Source organism: Staurois parvus, unplaced genomic scaffold, assembly GCF_062004578.1.
Source record: "Staurois parvus isolate SC_StPar_1 unplaced genomic scaffold, SC_StPar_1.0 ptg000549l, whole genome shotgun sequence".
Taxonomy (NCBI): domain Eukaryota; kingdom Metazoa; phylum Chordata; class Amphibia; order Anura; family Ranidae; genus Staurois; species Staurois parvus.
In genome coordinates, this window is record NW_028318345.1 from 3,240,063 (window position 1) to 3,263,930 (window position 23,868).

Below are 23,868 nucleotides of genomic sequence, written 5' to 3' on the forward strand. Positions count from 1 at the left end.
TTTGCCCTTTGTAAATCAATCCAACAGTATATGTGGCCTATAGTAAGTACATGATGAAGGCCTAAGGTGCTGAGTACAAGAATCACTCTTCTAGGAACATACTGAGCACTACACACACTATCAAAGACGCATGGAAACCAGGGTACAGGTTCCTTGCAGTACCATGGTGACAACAGTGTGTTCTGTGTGCCAAAAATGATTATCTTCTACCATGGCCAACTGCTGCCATAATTGGACCGACTGAGATTTTTTTTTACATTCATATTTTAAAATTATCTACTAATGTGTACTTTTGCAAGGCTCATTAAAACCTTCCCGCCCAGCCTATAGCAGATTGACGCCGGGCGGGACACTCCTCTTTGTGACTGGGCATCATATGACGTCCTGTCAAAACGAGCCGCTCGCGTGGCCATGGGGCCACGCAGCAGCATGATCTGTCACCAGCTGTGTCAAGGGGACACAGCCACCGACATATCACTACACCGGCCCATTACCAATCACAGCAGATCACATGTCAATTGTATACAATGGATGGCTTCCTGTCATGCCATCCATTGTATACTATTATGTTGTCAGCTGTGACTGGTCAAAGCAGTCACATGATTCAGACTGGGCCAAACACAGCCCATATGCATCATGTGATGAGCTTTGCCCAATCACAGCTAACCACAACAAAAGAGTGAATCAGTTTGATCAGTAACAATGATTGCAAATATCAATGAAACACATTGGTATTAGCAATCATAATGTGTTAAACAAAAAAAAAATCCTGATCACTTGCCCAGAGTACTTCAATGTTACTATGGTAACATTGTATTGCTTTGGTCACAGTGTGTTGGAAAAAAACAATTGTACAAAAATAAAAAAAAAATAATGTAATAAAATAGAAAAGATTTGAAAAAAACAAAACAAATTAAATTATTATTTTTATTTTTTATTACACACTGTCACCAGTCAGTGTCTCTGATCACCACCACACTAGTTATATAATAATGCTGTGATAATATGTAAAAAAAAAAATTAAAAAATTGTGTTTTTTTCTTTTACATTTCTACATTTTCCAACAAAAAAATTGTAACAAAAAATTACAACCTCCCAAAAAAAAAAACCTCACCATGCCTCTTTCTAAATACCTTGAACTGTCCATTTGCCAAAAATGGGTGATTTGGAGGGTATTTGTACTATCCTGGCATTTTTGGGCCTCAAGAAATGAGATGGGCCGTCAGTACATCTGGATTGATCAATTGCCAAATATATATACACCATGGTTTGTGGACTCTATACCTTTCCTAAAGACTAAATCATATACACTAATGTGGGGTATTTTCACCAAAGAAATGTAGCAGAATACATTTTTACCTAAATTTATGAAGAAATTGTATCTATTTGCAAAATTTTATAACAGAAACGAAGAAAAATGCATTTTATTTTTCCAAGTTTCAGTTTTTTTTTTGTTTTATCAAAAAATAAACTCAGTGGTGATTAAATACCACCAAAAGAAAGCTCTATTTGTGCGAAAAAAATTATAAAAATTTCATATGGGTACAGTATTACCCTGCAATTGTCAAAGTGTAACAGTGCAGAAAGCTGAAAATTGGCCTGGGCAGGAAGGGGGTAAAAGTGCCCAGTATTGAAGTAGTTAAAAAAAAAAGTAAAAGTAAAAAACACACACAAAAAAAATACTAGTACTTGCAGAAAGATTTTAATGAAAACATCTTTCAAGTAAACCATGGTGCAAAGAAACACGCACTTTAAACTCTTCCAGTCAGATCCATAAAATAAACACTATAAAATATCAGTGATATAAAAGTATAAAAACAAATACAGTTTACAGCACATACAAAACCACCCAAAAAAAAGAAAGAAAAAAAATCACAACTGTAAAACCTATCTTTACAAAACAGTCATAAAAAACATTCATGACTATATACAACTTAAAGGTGCATTGGCATTAGGGCTTCGATTTTAGGCTTCCCCCTGTAATAAAACAGTAATTTGATTTACGCTGGATAACAGTGTAATTGCCATAAATTAAATAAGTTAGTTCACATTTTTTGTTTTACCCTTAAGGTATATATTAATCTAATGTGCGTTTAAAGCTTTCTTCAAGAGGTCCACATCTTTTCTTTTACTTGTGCTGACTCTTCGGCACTCATACGCTTCCTGCTGTAAAGGAATATATCTCTCTATCAGTCCCAAGCCCTGTCCTGCAGGACTCGTGAATAGTCTTGTCCAGGATGGTTTAAACTTTCCACTTAATCCTAAGAAGGCAATGCAACCTGAAACACAAAATACAAAAGTAGATTTAAGCCAACTTAAAGCGGTATTAAACCACAAAACAAAAATGTAATATTTAGGCTCCCCCCACCTTGGTGATCCTGCCAATAACAAACTTCCTGGATTAAGTAGTAAAGCAGACACCTCTAGACAGCGGCATTGTCAGTCTCCGGGGAAGGGTAGTGGTAGACTAGAAGATTTATATGGTCTAATAAAATGAAGTTGAACTGCAGCTAACAAATTATAAGCAGTTGCAGCAAATCGTTTTTTCTTTTTGGGATAAAGGTTTTACAAAAATTAATAAAAGCTGACCACTGTAAGCACCCGTTAATAGTAAATGGTTTGTTTCAGCCCTCTAACTACTTAGTCTGGACAGCTTGTTCTATTAACTAGCTGGGCACTAGGGCAATTGTTTTTTTCATTTTTGGACCTAAAATTACTTGAACTCCCAGAACATTATACATTTTCTGAAAGTAGAGACCCTGTAGAACAAAAAGATGATAGTTGTGGTTTTTCATGTGGCACAATATTTGCGCAACTGTGTATAAAATGCAGATTTTCAGGAAAAAATATAATAAAAAGTAATTTTAGTGCAGACACAATACTAATAAATAGATGAGGTTGCATAGAGTAAATCGATGTAGCCTTAAAATTGCATGCACCTACAATATTGCAAAAAATGACAGTCCCTAAAAATCTTCATAGGTGACGCTTTAAAAGCCTTTACAGCTCAGCAGTTTAGTGTCATCCAGGAGCTCTTGTGCTCTGATATTTGTGGTTATACCTCATTTATGGTACAACCAGTTTCCATACACATGCGCACCCTGGGTGTCCGACTCCAGGTGTGTGTGCGCAGAGCAACAAGGGAATAGGTTATTTTGTTTTAATAAATTTTATTATAATTTCACTTTTTTTTTACTTTATTTTATTTATTTCTATTTTATTTTTATTGTAAGGGGTTAATAAGCCCCTGTGTAACAGCATTGGGCAGGTGAGAGGTGCTCTTTTTTTCGAGACCTTAAGGGTCTAATGGAAGACCCCAATGTCCTGCGGTCTAATGCAGCCTTTCTCAACCAGGGTGCCCAGGCAAAATGCCAAAAAATTTAATAGAAGCCAGCAAGTGGATCAATCCTGTCTTTAAGTACACAAAGTCACAGGTTTTCATTGTGCACTTTTATGACCTTCTAGCTGCCTGCATCCTAACAACCAATGACATTATTAGTTGATAAATAGGATGTTGGGTGCATGCACATCATCCTCAGGGCTATCTTTAACACAGGGAAAAAGGGGCAGATACCCAGGGCCCAGTCATTGTTGTGGGGCCCAAAGCAGCTGCCCCTCGAGCCCGTGCTGCACGTAAAAACTCGGCTGTGGTTGGCTTTGCAACTGCTCATGCGCAGTTTCCTAAGCCGACCGAATGCTCACTGACCCGCTGTAACATGACCTCAAAAACAGCCAATCACTCCACCCCTAACAACCAGAGCTGTGACCAGTGGGGCTGTGGAAGGGGGGACCATTCTGCCCTGCCCTCCTCTGTACAGTCTATGATGGGAGTCTGGGACCTGTTGTTGTTGTCAGTGCCACACAGACAAGTAAATGACATGTGTGGTATGGGAACACTTAGAGCACTTAGTGCTGATCAGGAAGGACCATGAAGAGTGTTTAGCAAAGTACAGGGATAGGAGATCAGACAGTACATGGGGAGGTACAGCGAGCAGCATACAGGGATGAAGTCTAAGACATCTACATTCTGTAGTATGTGTGTAGCACGAAACGCGTCAGTGAGGAGCTACAACACTGTGACGTCACGCTGCTGAGACCCTGTGGTGGTCCGGCAGCCATCTTGCCTACACATGGTTAGTGTGTTTTTTTCTGTTACCTACTATATACCTTGACTGGAAAATAACATTTTGAAGCAGTATCACGCTATGTGGCCTCCTACTTTTTTGGACTCTTTATGAGTCCAACCATCCGCAGAGTTCTGTGCAGAGGAGAGGGAAGCTGCTATCATCCAGGAGGTACCCAGGGAGGAATCCATATCAGATAGGAGAAGCCCTCTTCAAGGTGCTCCAGTTGACCCAGTGAGATATTGTTTTCTCAAATGCGCAATTACTTTGTGCATCTGGTGAGTGCGCAATTTATCACCAGAAGTGGTTGGGAAGAAATCCTCAATACCATATTTCATATCTTGACCTTCACATGGACTTTTGATTGTGCACCACATACTAATTTATATGCTGATACATATTGTCGATTTTATAAGCGCTGCACCTTTATTTTCATTTTAGCTTCAGAGAGGTTGTATTGGTACCTTTTTGGTGTCCCACCTGCTTTAATATATAGCGCTCACTTTATTCTTTCCATTTATCAATGTGGAATGTATGTCCCTGGCTAAGGAACATTATTTCTTTATCAAGTTGTTATGGGCAAAGTTCCACTTTAAGGTGAAGTGTCTTCTGTTCTAGAATTCTCCCTACTCCCCCCCCCCCCCCCCCCCTTCCTCTCATCCTCACAGTAGTTATCTTGCAGTGAATGAAAAGCCAACTATGAACTGAGGATGGGAGGATGAAGGAGAGGTCTGCTTTTTTCATGCATAGGAGGTTCAAATATACGTATTCTATGGGACTTTTTAGGTGTCACAAGTAATCTTGTTGCTCAAAATTACAAATATAAAAATTCTCATTGTTTATTATTAATTTGTATAGACATCAATGTATAATATACAGGCTCCTCAAATTGGTGTATAGACATAATGTACATATACTTAAGATGTCAGGTGTTTTTAACAGGACTAACTACCCTTTCCTAGCCATTAATAAACCATATAGCTATTTCCAAAGGAAGAAATTATGATGCTTGCAAGTGGTTGGTGGTAGATCTGCTGTGCTTCACAAAGTTGCAGTGTATATGTAGCTTTACCCCCAGAGGAGCTACTTGTATTATTTTGCCCAGGTCTCCCCTTGCTTTGCCGAGCAGCCAGGCACAAAGTATTTTCCACAGCCAGGTACATACTTTGGTTCGTTGTCTTCAATGATCACTCTAGGGGATATTTGTTTTTGGAGTTTTATTGAAGGACTGGGGATAGGGATGGGGAATTTAGTAGGATACTCCAAAATTAGAACTATTCACACTGAGGACATCTAGCTTATCTCTCATTTGAGCACTATTGAAGTCCTGGCTGAAAGCAGATAACAAACTTCTCTTAGTAAGAAGTAGTTTAGGCATGAGCAAAGTCCCTTTAGCAGTAGTAGTAGTTGCAGGGCTGAGCTCCTCTGGTACTGGCCTGTTACGGCAGACTGTAGCAGTCCAAAAGTAATAGAACTGAGCAAAGTCCATTGCAGTAGCAACGGTTGGACAAGTTTTCCGAACACCAGGAAGTGTTCCCTTTTTCTCAGACCCACGCTATCAAGCACCAGAGGGGTAGCAAAGCACACAGTCCACAAGATCTCTCAGTGTCTGTACTCATAAGTCCAAGGACAGAATGGCAACCTCCTAATCAACTCTATCTCCAGTGATAGCAGACAGCTCCCCCCTCAGTCGCCCACCTGAAACCCGCATAGCAGCAAGTGCCAGGCAAGGCAAGCCTGCCTCCAGCCTGGCTTGGTGCAATCCTCTCCGTAGAAAGACACTAAACCCATGTACTCACAGAACAAATACCATTCCCAGCATGCAATGGGACCACCCTCCCCTGCAATTAGCCAGGGCCGTATCCATATTCATGCTGCTCGTTTTGCTAGTTCCCTCCCGGGTTCTGGAAGGCTCTCATAGCTTCCTGAAGGAGGGCAAAACTCTAGGCAACTCAGCAGCACCAGAGCATCAGGAGCAGACCTGACTAATCCATCACAGCACTTTTAAACAGACAGCCTAAATAGATTTTCCTAACAGTCTCTGTAAAGCAGAGAAACACAGCTATACTTATCCTAGCTATACCAATCCTAGCTAGGAGGGTGCTACATATACTTATTTTTTATTAAATCGTGTTCTTACAAGTAAATAAAGATTTTTTTTTTTTTTATACAATTGTATTCTTGAGTAATGAAATTGATTGTAACACTTAAAAAGTTCTGTAGAATATGGATTTGTTTATGAACCACTATCAAACAAAATCATAAATATTCCAAAAAGTAGTGTTTAGAACTTATTTTTCCTCTTTTATTCAAACCTGCCATAATAAAAATTTAACGTATGCCACTGCAAACCTCTTTCCAAAATGCTTTCTGGTAAGCAGTCTGTCCTCACTATCATCTGAGTCAGTAACCTGAGACAGATGTGCATCAATCTTAACTTCTGGTCTCAAAAGGTTAAAGCCAGACAATCCATGGGTTTAATTTTAAAGGCTCAAATGTGGAGGTAAAGTCAGCTGAGATTTATCAACTACTGGTGTTTTGTAGCTCTTTGATACACAAACCGTAGGATCCTCATTTCAATGCTCCTAATTCTTTTCCTGTCCACCTGGGATTTTTAGATATTCCTGTATGCCTTTGTATGCTCCAGTTCTTGCTACTGCCTTCCCTTATATATATACAAAATAGATTAAAATAAACCGGTATGAAGAGTAGGAGGAGCAAGAACCCCTTATAATGGCCACAGCAAAGTACTATGCAGTCAGATCCTCAAATTGCTACACACTCTATAGGTACAGAGAAAAGAATGTAGTACAGAGCCCTAGGAGACACTCTACACAGGCTCAGTTTACTGTGTATATTGCGAGAGATGTTTTTTTTCTTTGGGAGGGTTCATCTGATCAGAACAGGGCCAATCAGCACTGTCTAGACATAGGGTCAGGGGTTTTGAAGCCTCATAGGACAGTCAGAGGAGAATGAAAACTCCTAAAAGCGTTAACCAGTGCTCGGTTGGACACATTGAATTTACAAGACTGCTATAAACTGCTGATGAGAAGTTATTTAGCAGTTTATAGTTACTAAAATAATTGCATTACGGTACATGTTCTGTGTACTGTGGGAGACCAGATATAGTGAATGCAGGGTCCTGGGTTTAGTAACACTTTAAGTGCACATTATAAAACTTTTCTCTTTCCATACAGCAAGACAGTCTAGTTTCAGGATGTTTAAATTTCAGCAATGTGCATTTTAAAATATTTCAACAGTACTGGTTTGGGGAACAGACATTTTTAATGACCCTGTTCACAAAAATTCAAGCTCAAGACTTATGCACCATTCCTCTCAACATAAAGATGGAAGCAGAAATGTCCTACTGTGATAAGCTTGCAGCTAGAGACAACAAAAATCATTAGCAGCTGGTAATGTGGAAATGGCCACCTGCTACATGGTCTACATGCTTTCTGAGGTACAGCTCACATTTCATATATTTCCCGTGAGATATGATAATAGCTAGTAAGATTGCTCTTGTGGCATGTTAAGAAAGGGAAGATTTAAAGTTAACCTGGTGTGACATTAACACTTGTGGGCTAATTTGTTGGTATTTATGGTGGTATTTTTGTCATGAAAGTCTCCGGTCTTGAACAGCTGAGGCCTTTCTACAGCGTGTGCTTCATATTACCTAACTAGTAATGTTACAAATAGGCCCTTTTCATTCCTGTTGTTTTAGTCTATATTAGTTTTAAAGGTTTAGAGCCCTGCTGTGTTCAACAAAACTCACCTTTACTCTGAAGAAGTGCTGGTTTGGCTGTTCCAAGAATATGTAATTGCTGTGCGATATTGGCGAAATCTGAAATGTTTCCCCTCGATGCCAAAACAACTACTGATCTATAAAATATTAGAAAAACAAAAACATATGAAAAATATTTTCATACACTATAATGAAACCTAATAGTAATTACAGTATTGCCTTTAATTACAGGAGTAACTAAACTTCTGTGGGGGGGAAATAGCAAATAAAAAAAAATAGCATGTACAGTATAATTGCTACTCAAGTCATATTGTAATTGAACGTTATTAAAAATTACCTTTCCTTTTCAATCTACAGCGCTGTAATTTTCTGTAAAATGCAATGCAATATGGCCACTTGGAGGCCTTCTGTACACAGATGGTGTACAGAACGCTCCCCCAGAAATGTCACTTCCTGTTTGTATGATTGGCTTCCCCAGATGTTTGCACTAAGATTTTGGGCATCTTCTGTGACAAAAATCTAATTTTTGGTGAGATACTCCTAAAGAGAGAGCACATCTAATGGGATGCAGACCCTGCCACTTTCCTCAGAGCCCTGCAAGTACAGCAGCTAACAATTATAAAATCATTTCCATTCATATTCACTTTGCACATGGAAACAAACAGCTATTTCTTTAGAACAAAGGTAGGAATCTGCAACAAAGTTTGAAAAAATTCCTGCAATGTACATTGATGACCCAGAAGGGAAGGTTTTTTTTTCTGAACAAAAGTGGAGTTATTCTAACCATGGTTCAAGAGATTCCTGACAATCCTGAAACAAGTAGGGCTTGGGAGCCTTATCATCATCCATCTACACAAGCACTTTTAAGAATACAGAAAAAAAAAAACAAACAAACAAACCACAAACTATATACCAAAATGTGTTTTAACTTATGTCAGCACAATAAAATAAACATTCCCCACTAAAAATAATAATTATATATATATATATATATATATATATATATACATATATATACATGCACACACTTGTGTTCAAAATAATAGCAGTGTGTTGAAAAAAGTGAATAAAGCTCAAAATCCTTCTAATAGCTTTTATTTCCATACACACAAATGCATTGGGAACACTACACATTCTATTCCAAATCAAAACATGAAGAAAAATATATCAAATTTGTGTTGTTCCTCTAAAAAAACTGGAAAAAAGTGAATATTAGACTGTTCAAAAAAATAGCAGTGTTTGTATTCTTCTTTACAAACTCAAACATTCACTATATAAACTGAAAAATGTTTGAAGATTTTGCTTTCCTTTGAATCACTTAATGAATATTTAGTTGTATAAGCACTGTTTCTGAGAACTGCTGTACATCTGTGTTGCATGGAGTCAACCAACTTCTGGCACCTGTGAACAGGTATTCCAGCCCAGGAGGATTGGACTACATTCCACAGTTCTTCTCTATTTCTTGGTTTTGCCTCAAACTGCATTTTTGATGTCACCCCACAAGTTTTCTATTGGATTAAGATCCGGGGATTGGGCTGGCCACTCCATAACGTCAATCTTGTTGGTCTGGAACCAAGATGTTGCACGTTTACTGGTGTTTTTGGGGTAGTTGTCTTGTTGGAACACCCACTTCAAGGGCATTTCCTCTTCAGCATAAGGCAGCGTGACCTCTTCAAGTATTCTGATGTATTCAAACTGATCCATGATCCCTGGTATGCGATAAATAGGCCCAACCCCGTAGTATGAGAAACATCCCCATATCATGATGCTTGTGCAACCATGCTTCACTGTCTTCACAGTGTACTGTGGCTTGAATTCAGTGTTTGGGGGTTGTCTGGCAAACTGTCTCCGGCCACTAAACCCAAAAAGAACAATCTTACTTTCATCAGTCCACAAAATGTTGCACCATTTCTCTTTAGGCCAGTCAATGTGCTCTTTGGCAAATTGTAACCTCTTCAGCACATCTTTTTTCCAACAGTGGGACTTTGCAGGGGCTTCTTGAAGATAGCTTGGCTTCACATAGGCGTCTTCTAATTGTAACAGTACTCACAGGTAACTTTGGACCTTCTTTGATCTTCCTGGAGCTGATTGTTGGCTGAGTCCTTGCCATTTTGGCTATTCTTCTATCCATTCGAATGGTAGTTTTTCTCTTTCTTCCACGTCTTTCAGGGTTTGGTTGCCATTTTAAAGCATTTGTGATCAGTTTAGCTGAGCAGCCTATCATTTTCTGCACTTCTTTATATGTTTTCCCCTCTCCAATCAACTTTTTAATCAAGGTACGCTGTTCTTCTGAACAATGTCTGGAACGGCCCATTTTTCTCAGAATTTCAGAGAGAAATGCACTGTAACCAGCATGTACAACATTTGCTGCCTTCCTTCCTTAAATAAGGGCAATAATTGTCACCTGTTTTTCAAAGAATGAATGACCTCACTAATAGAACTCCACACTGCTATTATTTTGAACATGCCCCTTTCAATTATTGATTCAATTACACAGAATCAGCAGCATGCATGTCATGACTGTTGGGTCTGTTGGATTTCTATTACTCTATTACACCTGCTAGTAAATTATTTGCCATGTAGAAATATCATTTCTACCAAAAACAGTGATTTATCAGGTTAGTGATGTCTGACTGCTATTATTTTGAACACAACTGTATGTATGTATGTATATATATATATATATATATATTTTTATTTACTTACCCCAGGACTTGCATTTTAAAACTTTGAAATGATGCTGGCCCCTGCTGCGGTTCTACCTCTGGCTTTCACATTGGACAGAGCAGTCTGGAGCCAGTCTGTTTGATTGGAGAAGGGAGGGGAAGGAGAAAGGAGTAGCAGGGGAGTGTCTTCCCATCCTAGGCAATGGGGCTGTGTGTTTCTATTGATGTACACAGTGCAGGGAGACAACTCTAGCTCCTGCATACAAGGATGGCTACATAGGATGCTGCAAAAGAAAGGAGCCACTCTGATGCAGAAAACCTGGGGCAGCAGTCATGGCACCAGCTTAAACTGGAGCATAGCCGGACAGAGTGCTTCTCAGCCTTTCACAGGAAGCCTTGTATTTTTACAAATGCATACAAGGATTCCTCTGACTGGCCTCAACCAATCGGAGGAAGCCTTCTAGCATTGATAAAAATAAGACAGCCTTCCTTGTGAATAGCTGAGAAGCGCCCAACTCGATTTTGTTCTAGCAGCAGATGGGAAGTCCCTGCACTGCTGCTGTAACACAGCATTGTATGTAGGTGATGCTACACACAGTTTATACAGTGCTGACAGCAGCTGCATCAATTAGTTAGGGAAATACTTTGGGCTAAACTATCGTGAAAGTAAACCTGGCATTTGGCTTTAAAAAAACTGACTGTTTAATTTTAACAAAATGGATAAATTACTTTATTTAAAAAATCATAATAAATAATGGATTTCCTAAACTGAAGGAATTAAAAACACATGAAAGCTTGAATTTTCAAATTTTCTATGTAACCCAAAAGAAATAAATACCAAAATCTGACTGGTGCTTTAGCACTGTGTTCCCTTTTCTACAATTACCTATAATAGGTAATTACACAGGCCCAATTATTGTAATCAGTGGTATGAAATATCTATGCTTGTGGACTTCATCTTTCCCTTTCCTATACAGGATAAAGAGCGACAATGTTACTGTCGGACTAGATTTATAGCAAAGTCCCTGTTCTCAGGGAACAATCTGCCCATCTCTAACCTGGCTAACAGTCAGTCTTGCATTGTTAAACAAAACAGTCAAAAAGTTAAGGAAAGCAATGTTAATCATTTGGCACATTCTTAACACATCCTTTCACATGCCTGCCAGATTTCTTTTTTATGAAGTGATCAAACCCAAAAACGTTATTGCTGAAAAGTTCCATATACAGTGCATATGAAATATAGAGTCAACTAATTTGTGTTTTTCCATTGTAATTAATTTGAAACACTTTTCAGAGATTTCCCCCATCACCCAACTTACAACCTTCTGGGACACGTAACACGTCCCAGGAGGCTGCGGGTTCATTTGGACAGTACAGCATTACTTGAGCTTACCAATGGGGAACTGGATGTGAAGCCACATGAAGTCACAGTCAGCTTCACATAAGATATCGGAGTCGGGGACCCCAAGACCATTTGCTGTTTAAACCTTTGTCTTTCAAAGAAAACAGTTCTGAAACATTAGTGAAAATACCTTTGAGGAACTTTGCTTCCTAAATATTTTTCCAGTTGCTCAGAACTTTTTTGTGGAAAGCACAGGTCTTCTTTGACTGTTCCAGTGCAAGCATCGATGACCACAACTAATAAACCAGTTTTCTTCAATGAATACTTGGTGCCATTAACCTAAAAGCACACAAAAGCAGCATAAGGAATTGCCAACTACAACAGGGCATTGCCAGTACCACACCATCCTTCACAAACTGAACATGCAAACCTATGATGCCATTGCTTACAAGAAGATTCCATTCAACTGTCAGGACAAGAGAGACAAGTAATTTAAGCACTAATGCATATTTATGTTTCCGTTTCCTCACTGTAGGTGGACTCTAGGAATACATCACTGGACAGAATGAGAGCCAGAAGGTTTAAGTCAATCAGCAGGTCTGCAAACATTTTGACTTGCACAACATTCCATCAGTTAACTTTTAAAATTACTATATTTTCAGCATTTCTCCTCCAAGATATTTTAGAAGCATAAGAACTTTTACCAAAAGAGTGTATACAGTCAGGTCCATAAATATTGGGACATCAACACAATTCAAATCCATTGTGGTGGTGTATAGAGCCAAAAATGTTAGAATTGTGTCAATGTCCCAATATTTATGGACCTGACTAACTCCAATTTACAATTATAGGACCTAAACATTACAAAAATACAAGCAACATTAAATGGTCGGTCATTAATGAATGTGCTTGATGGGCTTCTTGTTTGACTCCGATAGCCCCGATTCTCTTCTTCTTGGGTCCCTTGACGGCATTCCTAGCTCCTCTCCCCTGCTGAGTGCAATCAGGGCAAGCAACTCCTGTGTGCTTACTCCTGAGCCCCACCCCTTGCTCCCTTCTAACTGGCTGTAATTGAAAGCACTGGGAGCTAATGGCTTCCATTGCTGTGTCTCAGCCAATGACCAAGGAGAGACCTTGGTACCCATGCACATCGCTGGATCGAGCTCAGGTAAGTAATGGGAGGGCTGTGCACTGAAGCTTTTTTTGTATTCATGCATAAATTGCATGAAGGTAATAACCTTCAGCATTTACAACCACTTTAAACATACACCTAAAGCAAAAAACATTTAAAATAGAGTAGGGGCACATGAGATGTATTCGAGGTTAGATTATATAATGTCGGACCATAGACTTTTGGAGTCCCTGGTTAAAGTAAACATAGAAGGCATAACAATATCGGACCATGCACCTGTCACAATTAAATTATTATGGGGAAGAGAGCAAAATAAGTTAAACATGTGGAAATTAAAAGAGACACTGCTTCAGGATCATGAGACGGAACAGAGAATAAAAAAGAAAATAGAGTATTGTGAGAGAAATAAGACTGAAGGAGTTTCAGTGGCAATGGTGTGGGAAGCCCATAAGGCCTATATCAGGGGTGTCTTGATAGTGATTGGGGTAAAGAAAAAAAAGGAATGAAAAGGGAAAATTGATACGCTTTTTAGGGAGCTATATGAATTAGGACAGCTTCATAAAAAGAGAACAAAAGATATTCAGCAGAGTATAATACATAAAAAAAAGGAACTATGTAATTTAATGGAAGAAATGAGGAGAGTATTTAACATGATGGCAAGTGAGAGATATCGTTGGGGTGATAGACTGGGAATTACTTAATGAGAACACAGAAAAAAAAGAAATCAAGGAATTGTATTGAGAAAATTAGAGATGGTAATTGAGAACTGGTCTATTCAACCAAGGATATCACTAAAGTATTTAAAAAATATTATAGTAAATTATATAATGTTACCCCTCAATGGCCCACATGAGAAGAGGAAAAAAGAATTAAAAAAAGACAGATATATTTAAAAGAGGAAGGATTGCCGAGGTTAAGAGAAGAACAGTTAATATGCCTAGAGAAATCAATAACGCAGGAGGAAATCCAGGTGTCATTGAAGGGTACAACAGCAGGGAAAAGCCAGGGACCCGATGGGTATACTGTGAGATATTATAAAAAATTTAAAGATCAATTAATCCCTAAGGCTATATATGAAAGCATTGGGAGAAGGGATGGAAATGAGGGAGGAATCTCTGCAAGCTCATATCACCATCATACAGGAAGAGGGAAAAGATGGACCCCAACGTTCCAGTTACAGACCTATATCACTGTTGAATACAGACACTAAACTATATGCAAAAGTTTTGGCAAATAGGTTGAAAGACCTGATGCTGAAATTGATTCACATAGATCAGGTGGGTTTTGTTCCTGGGTGGGAGGGTAGGGACAATGGACTGAGACCACTGCTTCTGATACAAAGAAGTAGGAGAGAGAAAGCTCCAGTACTGCTCTTGTCAGTGGATGCAGAGAAGGCTTTTGATAGGCTGGACTGGGGGTTCATGTTGGACACGCTGGAAGTTTTGGGGATAGGCCCCAAAATGAGGGAATGGATAAGGAAATTTTATAGTTAACCCTCTGCTGCAGTAAAGGTTAATGGAGCGTTATCGAAATTTTTCAAGATGTATAATGGGACAAGGCAGGAATGCCCACTGTAACCTTTATGGTTTGTCTTATCTTTGGAATCTCTCTTAGCAATGATAAGGAATAGCACAGACATAAAAATGGATTCGGGCAGGAGAAACAGAGCATAAGGTAGCAGCATATGCTGATGACACTCTTCTATGTGTTAAACCCCAGGTTGACATTGCCCAACTCAATGAAAATAATGAAAGATTATGGAGAGCTGTCAAACATAAAAATTAATCCAACCAACACTGAGATCTTAAATGTTAATGTTCAAAAAATTGAGAAGAAACTTTTAAAGAGAATTTCCCTTTTTATGGAAGGAAAGAAAATTAAAATACCTGGGAATAAACTTAACTGCATCTTTAAGTAACTTATATAAAGCAAACTATATCCCATTAATAAATGAGATCAAAGAGGAATTAAGGAAACTAGTGGTAGGAACCCTATCTTTAATAGGACGAATAAATTTAATAAAAATAATTGTTCCAAAAATTCTATATAAATTCCACATGTTGGCTATACAGCTTTCAGGAATGTACTTTGAAATAATAAAAAAAAAAATGATAAGCTATATTTGGGGGAATAAAAAAAACGAGAATAAGTTACAAGGTGCTATGTAGAGATAAGGAAAATGGGGGCTTAGGTGTATCAGATTTTAAGAGATATTACTATTCAGTATTATTATCACTTATTTTTGACTGGACACATAATGCAGTTGGGAAAAGTTGGGTACACATTGAAAATACAGTGAGTGAGACACAATTGAGTAGGATGGTGTGGTTTCCACCTTAATATCGTAGGCTGGCAGAAAGCACGAGCACTTATACATGAAATGTATAAAAAAGTTGGGATATAGTGCGTAAACAAAGGGTATGGGAATTTAACTCCATGTTGATGCTGACGGTGGCTACAGATTCCTTGGAATGAAAACATATCAGGTAACTGGATAAGAAAGGGAGATGCACAGTTAAAGGACATAATGAATGGGGAAGAAATCTGTTCCTATCAGCAGCTGAAAAAACAAGAAAGAGCTGTTTACTAGGTTAGATGAGTGGTGATATTTTCAGCTAAAACACTTTGTTGCAAAGCTCCCTAGGCCTCTAAGGACAAAAGTTGATATGAACCCATTCAAACAATTATTTAGCACACGTAAAGACGGGAAGCATGGGACTTCCCAAATTTATAAAGTCTTTACCAGAATGATATAAGTCACTGCCCCTTTGTATATGGAGAAATGGGAAAGGGAATAACATTAGATAAGCAACATAAAAAGAACATTCTTGGATTAGCACATGGGACTGTAGACATGAAGGTGGTGGAAATTAATTATAAATGTTTAGCTAGGTGGTATATTACACTGAATGTGTCACACATGCAATATGGGGATAAGTCACCTATGTGTTGGCAGAGTTGTAGGGAGAAGGGCACAATGGCACATATTTGGTGGAAGTGTCCTAAAATTCAGGAATATTGGGGGGGAGTAATTCACCAAATTCAGGAGACAATTGGGGTTAGAATTCCGAAAGACCCAGGGGTATGCCTATGCCATAGAACTGAGCTTACAGTGGAAAAATATAAAAATTTGGTTATTCTATTTTATAAATGCAGCAAAAGGACTGATACCCAAATTCTGGAAGGAACAATAGGTACCAAAAATAAAAGATTGGATAGAAGGGTGGATTATATGTATAGAGTGGAGGAACTTTACCATATGGAAGAAAATAAAATGGAGGGATTCTCAGAAAGGTGGGAAAAATGGGATGAGTTTAAGAGATCAATTAAATATGCTGAAATGAGAGAAATAGAGGAAAAGGAGATTAGAGGACCTGTTAATTAAAAGTAGAACGTAAGATAGGAAGAAAACGAAGAGAACCCCGAGGACACCCAGGAAGGTTGAGGAACGGGGAGCTAAGGGAAAAAAAGGGGGGTGGGTTTAAATAGGGGAATGTAATTTTTATTTTTTGTATTGAAAAGTAAAGATATGATCATTTATTTTTGTGATATGAAATATGTTGAAATTTAAAACTTAACATTAAAAAAATAAATAACTAAAAGAGTCGGGGAGGGTTAAAACTGTCAGTTATTTCTTTTTTGCCGTTTGTATCTCATTAGGGAGAGTTCCCTTCACTTCTAGCTCTGCAGATTTACCAGAAAGCGAGAATATATTTACAATGTTAAGGAAATAGTCTAAGACAGTTGTCACAGCAACAAGTGTCCCCACTAGATATTACCTCTTTACATGTTCTGTCGGCAATTCAAAATTTTGTCTTTACCCTCACATTTATTCCCAGTGACATTGATGATCAGGACAATTTGAGAAGTGAATTTTATTGCCTCAGTTTACATTTGCTGAGTGGATCTTTTACTTAAACAGACTGTTCACTTAGCACAGTGACTTTTCACTGAGCTTAGTAAATAAGATGAATTTGTCGTCATTTTAATCAACCAATCATATGCTAGCAAAATCATATGCTAGCAAATATCCTACTTTTAAATTTCCCTGACATGTGACTGGATATTCAAGAGTTAACTATTTTTTTACATGAATATTTACTGTGCAAATTAAACACACACTTTACCAAGACAATGTTCACTTTTGTCAGAGAACCCTATTCTGGATCTGCCAGCAGCAAAACCATCACATCTATTTTTTTTTTTTTTTATAAATGGTGATCTACACAAACCACGTATTAGCTTACCACAATGAATGATTCAGTTGCCCCTTGTTGAATTTCCTCTTCACTAAGAGACTGAATTTCCAAAGGGAGGTAGATGTTGTGAGGGTCACTGGTAAAAACCACCTAACACACAAATAATAACATTAGCAGCATACCCCACACAAACACCTTTATCAGCATTCTCCTTTCACTGATGCCAAGAAAGTTGTACAATGCAGTGCATCACCACAGCTTATGCTGCCTGTATTGTGATTGTGATGCACCTTTAGCATACCTTTGGGCATTAACATACATACTGTACATGCACACATTTGTCAGAGGAGACATATGGATCTGTCACATTGCATGCAGAAACTGACATCAGTTTATTTCTACAATGAACACAAATATTATTCCTGTATATGCTGACAATCTACTACAGCTTTCTTTAATTATTCAACTGTCATCAAATGCCATCATTAATGTTTACCATATTTGAACTCAAGGATATCCACTGTGTTGTGCAGTGTGAGGCTGCAAGATGTGCAGGCTTTCACAAGAACCGTACACATATATATTAATTTACAAGTTCCTCATGAATTTTTACAAGAAGGATTTCTCGGTAAACATCTGGGAGGTCAAACTTGTAAATTGGCAGGCTACAACAGAAAGTTTTGCTATTGCTCAAACTTTACAGAGAGACTTATGAAGTTAAAGTATTGAAGCCTTCTCAGTGACAGGTTATCTAGTTCAGCAGTATAAACCAAGGCGAATGGAAACTGTTCATATACACCATTCAAGGATTTTCCGTAATCTAGAGGATATTAGAAAATCCTCAACTGTATTAACAGATATCACATAGTCTTTTCTGCATTTATCCAACCTATGGCTTGGTTCTTTTTCACTAGGTTCATGTACTAGTCATACTGCATCTCATAGGGCTGCATAAAAAATCCCTTCTGCACAGAAAGTGTCTGTTGGCCAAAGCAGCTATTTACATTTTAAATTCTGCTAAATTCCATTGCAGTGAAAAAAGTGAAAAAGCAAATGTATTATTTGCTTGGATGCCATGGAAACAACAGGCAAAACCCCTTCAGAAACATAATACACCTAATGCCCAAAGCATAGCAGTGGTCACCTGACTATTCTAAAGCGCATCTTTGGACATTTGATATTTAATATTTCAGTTATAAATTTAAAAAAAAACTCTCACATTTGCTGGCTTCCTAGACGATCAGAGCAAACGTTTGGCCCCTCTCCTTCCCCGCAGCCTCTTGGGACATGTCAAAGGTCCCAGAAGACTGTGGGACCATTCACAGGGCGAAGTACAGCTCATGCATTTGCAGTAGGCAGCTGGCTGTGAAACCACAAGAAGTCACAGTTTGTTTGGACCTGAAGACAGGACAAAGAGCCAGGATGGGTAAGTACATTGCTGGATCATTGGACAGCCAAGTGTGTGTGTTTGTAAAAGTCAGCAGCTACAGTATTTTTAACTGCTAAATTTTAAATTGTTCTGTACAGGGTTAAGATGCTCTTTAAACCATAACCCAATGTTATTAATAAGCAGAATGACTTGCCAGTTAACAGCTTGTTTGCCACCCTATAGTAGAAGTATACACACACACACACAAGTGATTTGCATTTCCGGGTAGGGGGCATGTGCACCGCCATTGGCGGCTAGGGGCTAGGGTCCCAGCCGGAGATTCCTCACCAGCAACTGCAAAATCACCATGTAGAACTGACAGGGGAGAGACCTGTGTGTAAAAGGCTCCCTCCTGCCAGCAAGGATATGCTGCTTTGTATTTCTCTGCACAGCAGATAAATACAAAGCAGCATGCCTTTGTAGTAAAACAGCACATAATGTAAAACACATAGCACCCAAAAGTTAACCCTCTTTCTGCCTAGTGTCATTAGTACAGTGTGAGTGCTTTTTATCAGCAATGATCACTGTATTGGTGTCACTGGGGATGACAGTGGCAGTTAGTTCCCACCCAGTGTCAGAATGCCTGCCGCAGTCCCGTTTTAAGTCACTGATCGCCACCATTACTAGTATAAAAAAAAATTAAAATTAAAGTTCCAGTACATATATGGCCATTTGTAGACACTATAACTTTCATGTAAACCACTCAATTTACACGTATTGGGATTGTTTTTAGCAAAGACATGTAGCAGAATACATTTTGGCCTAAATTTAAGATGAAATTTGATTTTTTACATTTTTTTTATTGGAATTTTTTTATAGCAAAAAGTCAAAAATACTGTTTTTTTGTTCAAAATTGTTGGTGTTTTTTTGTTTATAGAGCAAAAAAAAAAAAAAAAAAAAAGCTCTATTTCTTGGGAAAAAAGGATATAAATTTCATTTATGTACAGCATTGCATGACCGCGCAATTGTCAAAGCAACCGCAATTGTTCAAAAGTGACCCTCAAAGCTAGTGACAAAGACAGGCACAACTATATCTTCACACTATGCACCACTACTGGCATTAATTTAATTAATTTTTTTTTGCTGACTGGGGGAAACCCTTAAAAGATTACAGTGTTAATGTCATTAGTACCTGAGACGCTCCACAGCTGGTACATGTGGCAGTTGATTTAGCTGGCATTGGTTTGATTGCGGTAGGTGCTTTGGCATACTTGGGATAGGCTTTGGTCATACAGTTGCTGTTTGCTTTGGATCGAAATGTAGCATTGATCATAACCCTTTCACATCCCTGAGAAGAGCAGTAGCTGTAACTTTCACGATTGTGCTTTGCTTGCAAAAATAGAAAAAGTAGCCTAAAAATAGCAAAAAAACACACAAAAAAAAAAACATTCAAATGGTAGCCAAAAGCAAGGCACCACTAACAAAATACTACTGTCAGGCTAAATAAAACAATATTGCTTCAAATTATTATAAATGTGACTATAAACAACCATGAATAGCAGCTATGTTTTGCCAAAGATGGACTTTGACCAGTTTTGTTCTCCAGATCCAACAAAAACTGATAGTCTGTACCATAGAATCAAAATGAGTCTTCTCCTCACAAATATTAAAACCAGGTAGTTAACATCACACTGCTTAGATACGCACAGCCAACATACATTTGATGGGTATACTCAAGCATATTAGAGCTTTTATTGCAACATCTTTATGCAGATTACAAACATTTGATATTTTACCTACTTTTTCTAATAGCAGTCAGTTAGCTCTATTTCCATTTGTGGTAGCTAGATCACATACTGCATTCCCTTATATTTTAAAGACTATAACAGTGAGATTTCATCACCAGAATCTGATTCTGCTTGCACATCATTGGCTTTATATGTAAAGGGGAGGAGGTCAATTTCTGGCTCCTGTGGAGTGATCTCATCATGTCAGTTAAGTACAATAGTTTGCTGTGGGTTACTGACCGCTCAGCAATTTGCTTAAAGAAATACAAAATATTTAATGAAAAAGGCTCTACCCGCAACAATTTGCAATACAAACTCAATGTTACTAGTACAGTTTTCTTGGATGGAAAAAAAATATTGGCAGCTAAAAAACTCACAGAAAAGGAAGGCCGGCCCTGGGTTTGTGCACCCAAACAGATTTGCCAAGTTGGGTGAAGATGTGGGGGTGGCAAGCTCAGGGGTGGCAGCCCTGGATGTTACTGCTATCCCTAAGAGCCGGGAGGGCAGACCATCTGCGAGGGGTGGGGAGGGTAGTGCAGGAAGGTCTACACAGCTGGTGGCAGTAGGGGATTCTATAATCAGAAGGACTGATAGCATAATTTGTCACCAGAATCGCCTCAACCAAATGGTTTGCTATCTACCTGGTGCCAGGGTAAGGCATGTGGTGGGCTGGGTTGATAAATTACTGGGAGGGGTTTGGCATGACCCAGCTGTCCATGTTGGAACCAATGACAGTATACATGGAAGGTGGAGGCTCCTTAAGAATCAATTTAAAATAACTAGGCTGCAGGTTGAAGGGAAAGACCTCCAAGGTAATATTCTCTGAAATATTACCTGTGCTATGAGCAACTCAGGAAATACAGAGAGATTAGAGAACTAAATGCATGGCTAAAGACCTGAGATCTGGTGTAAGAGGGAACAATTTTGTTTTTAGAGCACTGGGCTGCCTTTTCATTGCTGTGAAACCTATATGCTAGAGATGGTTTGCACCTAAATGGAAGGGAGTCTGCTGTGCTTACTTACTGGATCATCTGTGGGTATAGGATCATAACTTTTTTTTTTATGGTTGAACTGGATGAACTTTTGTCTTTTTTCAGCCAGAATGTAAACGTTAAATTTTGATATGAAACCACTGATATTTTATTTAGAAGCGGATATCTTCATTTACTATTACTGTTTACTGTCACTTCAATTATTCCAAGATCCATAAACCATAGAATGACACATTGCTTGTTCACAATAATTTACAGTTTGTAATTTTTTGACATTTAGCTCTACAATAATTTTATTACCCAGTACTGTTGTCAAAGTAGTACTTTGCCTGTGTTCGTCTCTTCTCCAGTTCATCTACGGAGTTCACTGGATGGTATTCTTCCACAGGAAAAGTCTGGCTTTTAACAATCTGTGACATCACCTGAAAGCTGGTGTCTGGTGGGTAACAAAGGCCGACTCTGATCCAGTCACCTCTGCAAAAATGAATTAATCACAACATGAAGAGGTGGGCACATGTGAGGTCTTATTTATGGAATTATGTTATAGTAGTAGAAATAGGTAATTTAACCACATGCCGCCCAGTCACTGTAGAAATACGGAGGCAGGGCGGCACGGCTGGGCAAAACCATGTTTTAAAACGTGCGAGGCGCGCCGCCGCCCTACCTGTCCCACCGATCACGGCCGCGGATGTCAGTCGCCGGGTCACAGCCGGTCGTTACTGGCTATGTCCCGGCGATTAGCGGCAATCAGTGACAGAGAGCACAGCTGCAGTAGCTGTGCTTAATGTCAGTTCCCTGACAGCTCCTGACACGCTGATCGGGACAGAAGAGTCTATCTGTCCCGATCAGCGGTGTTCCCTGCAGTACACCCCCCCGCCCCCTAGTAAAACACTCCCCTCACACAGTTAACCCTTTCACTAAATAATAAAGTTAACCCCTTCCTCCCCAGTGCCATTAGTACAGTGTCAGTGTTTTTTTTTGGCACTGATCACTGTATTGGTGTCACTGGGGATGTCAGTGACCCCAAGTCAGTTCCCCCCCCCCCCCAGTGTAAGAATGTCCGCCGCAGTCCCGCCATAAGTCGCTGATCGCCACCATTATTAGTATAAAAAAAAATTAAAAATCCCGGTATCTTTCCCACCATTTGTAAATGCTATAACTTTCATGTAAACCAATTAATTTACACGTATTGGGATTTTTGTAGCAAAGACATGTCGCAGAATGCATTTTGGCAGAAATGTATAACTAAATTTGATTTTTAAATTTTTTTTACTGGACATGTTTTATAGCAAAGTGTCCAAAATATTTTTTTTTTCCTCAAAATTGTCAGCCTTTTTTTTTAAAGCGCAAAAAATAAAAAAACGCACAGGCGATCAAATACCACCGAAAGAAAGCTCAATTTGTGGGGGAAAAAATTTTTGGTCTTTTTTTGTTTATAGCGTGAAAAATAAAAAGCGCAAAGGTGATCAAATACCACTACGAGTAGCAAAAAGAGGCCTGGTCATTAAGGGGGGTAAATCCTCAGGAGGGCAAGTGGTTAAAGCTGTATATTTATTTTATTTATGTTAATTAGATTCTTACTATATTGCCTGAATTTTATGACAGCGATACACAACCAGATGCTCAGGATTAACAGGTTGAAAAACATGACTTATTTTAGCACTTAACAGCTTCCTGTCCGCCCTATAGCAGAAATACTGCTACAGGGCGGCATGGGTGCGCAAAATCATGTATACATACACAAAAAAAAAAAACAGAAATCTGTGCCAAGAATACATTGTGCACAAAATTGATAGCAGCTAAACACTATTACTCTGATACCAGGCAAATCGAAATTACTACACAAAATGTGCAGCACTTATATAGAGTGACGATAAGTCCAAAATGAGAAACAAAATGTCCAAAATATGGAATGAAATCAGAAGAAAGTGGTTTTCAAAAGGCTGTGATGAAACAGAAGAATTTCCAATGATAGATGTGTCACCAACCACTCGCATGCAAGGCTTACCAGAACAACATGACCCCCTGTAAAGAGCAGTCAATCACGCATCTGTTGTAAGAAACAAAAGGTGTAGCAGGCGCGATCCTCTGAATCCCACAAGAGAGACAAGTGAAGGGGTAAAGTAGGAGACCCCTTCACTTGTATCTATTCTAATTTTTGTCACTATATTTATATAAAAGCTGCACTTTTTGTATAGTAATGTATATATACACACGATTTTGCATTTTCCCCATTCGTGGCCGTCAATCACCGGGTCCCGGCCGGTGATTACTTGCCGATACCTGGCGATTTTCGACAATCCCCAGGGGAAGGGGAGGGGGAGGAGAACCATTTTGTTTACTAACGGTTCTCCTCCCTGTCAGCTCAGGCACACTGCTTTGGATGGCTGTGCGCAGCACAGCCATCCAAAGCAGTGTGCTTACAGTGAAGCACACTGACACGGCCCCCTATGTAAACACTAGCAGCACACAGTTAACCCTTTGATTGCCCCTCATTTTAACCCCTTCCTGCCCA

At 38.9% G+C, this 23,868-nt stretch overlaps 1 protein-coding gene across 1 annotated transcript in view; it reads right to left on the reverse strand.

The window, feature by feature from the left end:
- Positions 1-1,686: 1,686 nt before the first annotated feature.
- The window catches only part of CEMIP2 (cell migration inducing hyaluronidase 2), a 140,408-nt gene continuing 118,226 nt past the window's right edge, over positions 1,687-23,868 (reverse strand). Inside the window, exons 19-24 of the mRNA XM_089691064.1 lie at positions 21,654-21,827; positions 19,767-19,986; positions 17,254-17,355; positions 12,065-12,213; positions 7,897-8,003; positions 1,687-2,279 (exon numbers count right to left, since the gene is read on the reverse strand). Of these exons, the coding sequence (XP_089547190.1) occupies positions 2,083-2,279; positions 7,897-8,003; positions 12,065-12,213; positions 17,254-17,355; positions 19,767-19,986; positions 21,654-21,827 (949 nt within the window). The 3' untranslated portion in view covers positions 1,687-2,082. The remainder of the gene's footprint in view (positions 2,280-7,896; positions 8,004-12,064; positions 12,214-17,253; positions 17,356-19,766; positions 19,987-21,653; positions 21,828-23,868) is intronic.